Raw genomic sequence first — 2,092 nt, forward strand, 5'->3', positions numbered from 1 at the left:
AAAATATATATATATATATATATATATATATTTATACTATTATGTACAACTTCGTATTAATAAAGACAAAACGTGTGAAATAATATTTCAGTAATCGTGTTTACACAACCACGTGTTAAGTAAAATATTCTTTCATTCTCTTAATCTCAAGAAAGTTTTGTTTAAATTAATTATTTATAAAAAAGATATGGCAAATTTGACAAACATAGACACTATAATAAACATATACTATAACATCTTCTAAATTGTTATCCGTTTTAACAATAATAAAATATTCCCCCGCGCTGTAGCGCGGGTCGGGTCCTAGTTAATATAGTAAGATGTAATATAATTATTATATAACTAATTTTCAAAATATGTAATTTATTATAACTAATTATAAATTACTAGTGAAAGATTAGGAAAAAAACTTTTATAAACCGAAATATATAAAAACTTAACATCTGATGTATCAAAAATTATTATGTATACTATCTAAGAGAATCTACTAGTTAAGTAAAAGGAATTTAATTTAGTAATTGAAAATGTCAACTACTACCAAAGTTAACAAACAAAAAAAAGAAATAAAAATCTCAACAGTGACCTTTTCCGTCCTTCGTATCTCTCAATTGTAAAAAGAGACCTCCGCGAACCGCCTTGGCTCTTCTAACCAATATCCACCTATAAACTCTTTCGTTTCGAGGGTTTTTTTTTGTTTTGCTGCAATCGGAGAAATTAGGGTTTTCTCGCAGACAATTAAAGGTATCTCTTCTTCGATTTCGGAACCAAACCCGATTCAATTGCTGAATTCTTTACATTATCAGTTCATTTTTTTTTTTTTTTTTGGTATTATCGGTTTGTAATTTGAAGCTATGTCAAACGATTTAGGTTTGGGGCTTGTGAAAGAGGATCACTTGTTTGCTTTCTATCCGAGTCTCATCGTCTTCCGAGACCCTGGAGAGTCACAGTTCCGTGTTAGGGTTAAGCAAGTGTTTCTATAGCGTTGTGTCAGTGGTGGTTTTGTATATCCGCCGCTCGTTACTCGGAGAGATGGAGACCGACTCGCCTTCTATTCCTCACAGCTCGCAAAAATTGGTCATGGAGGTATTGTTTTTTGCTTGTGTTAATGATTCATATGGAAGTTGTTNGAAGTTTTTTTTTTTTTTTTTTTTTTGTAGCCCTGATGATTGTGTTTTCATGACTATTGAATGTATTTATCTTATGATATATACGACTGCTTGGAGTTAAAGTTTGGCTTTTGGTTTTAATGTAGAGGCTTGTCTCTGTGGGTGTTCCTGAAAATTGCTGCTCTAAAGATGGCCTAGTGGAATTCGTAAAAGCTAACCCGGCCAGGATTTCAGAGTTGGTCTCTGTTATCTTACCTACAGATGAGGATGTTAAACTGGTATTGGCGCAATCTAGGGAACGGTCTCGGAAGCCTCCTGCGGTGAGTCCTACCATGAAAAAGAGGTTCAGGGAGAGTATGGATATGCTGCAGTGGTTGATGTTCCTGGATGATCCTGATGCTTCTTTGAAGAATCTAGCAAAACTGAATCTTGATCAGCGAGGTGTTTGTGGATCTGTCTGGGGACAGAATGATATAGCATATAGGTGTAGGACATGCGAGAATGACCCAACTTGTGCAATCTGCGTGCCTTGTTTTCTTAATGGGAATCACGACTCTCATGACTATTCCATCATCTACACTGGCGGTGGTTGTTGTGATTGTGGGGATGAGACAGCATGGAAACCAGGGGGTTTCTGTTCAAACCATAAAGGTTCTGAACAGATTCAACCCCTCTCAGAAAATCTAGCAAATTCAGTTGGGCCGGTACTTGATGCCCTTTTTGCTTGTTGGAATAACAAGCTCTTAACTGCAGAAAGTATTGGTCACAAAGGTTCGAAATCCGACGATACTCTTGTGGTACCCCAAAAGATGTCAAACGAGCTGACATTTATAGTGGTTGAAATGCTTCTGGAATTTTCTAAGTCCAGTGAGAGTTTGCTCAGTTTTGTTTCTAGAAGGATTATCTCTTCAAGTGGTTTGTTGAGTATTCTCTTAAAGGCTGAGAGGTTCTTGGACCAAGATGTTATGAAGAAACTACATGACTTG

The 2,092-nt window shown here is 36.0% G+C and overlaps 1 protein-coding gene across 1 annotated transcript in view; it reads left to right on the plus strand.

Moving 5' to 3' along the window:
- LOC104734233 (E3 ubiquitin-protein ligase PRT6) overlaps positions 585-2,092 on the plus strand; it is a 10,910-nt gene continuing 9,402 nt past the window's right edge. The window contains exons 1-3 of the mRNA XM_019242279.1: positions 585-741; positions 868-1,083; positions 1,253-2,021. Of these exons, the coding sequence (XP_019097824.1) occupies positions 1,030-1,083; positions 1,253-2,021 (823 nt within the window). The 5' untranslated portion in view covers positions 585-741; positions 868-1,029. The remainder of the gene's footprint in view (positions 742-867; positions 1,084-1,252; positions 2,022-2,092) is intronic.

This window comes from Camelina sativa, chromosome 20 (genome assembly GCF_000633955.1).
Source record: "Camelina sativa cultivar DH55 chromosome 20, Cs, whole genome shotgun sequence".
In the NCBI taxonomy this organism is placed as follows: domain Eukaryota; kingdom Viridiplantae; phylum Streptophyta; class Magnoliopsida; order Brassicales; family Brassicaceae; genus Camelina; species Camelina sativa.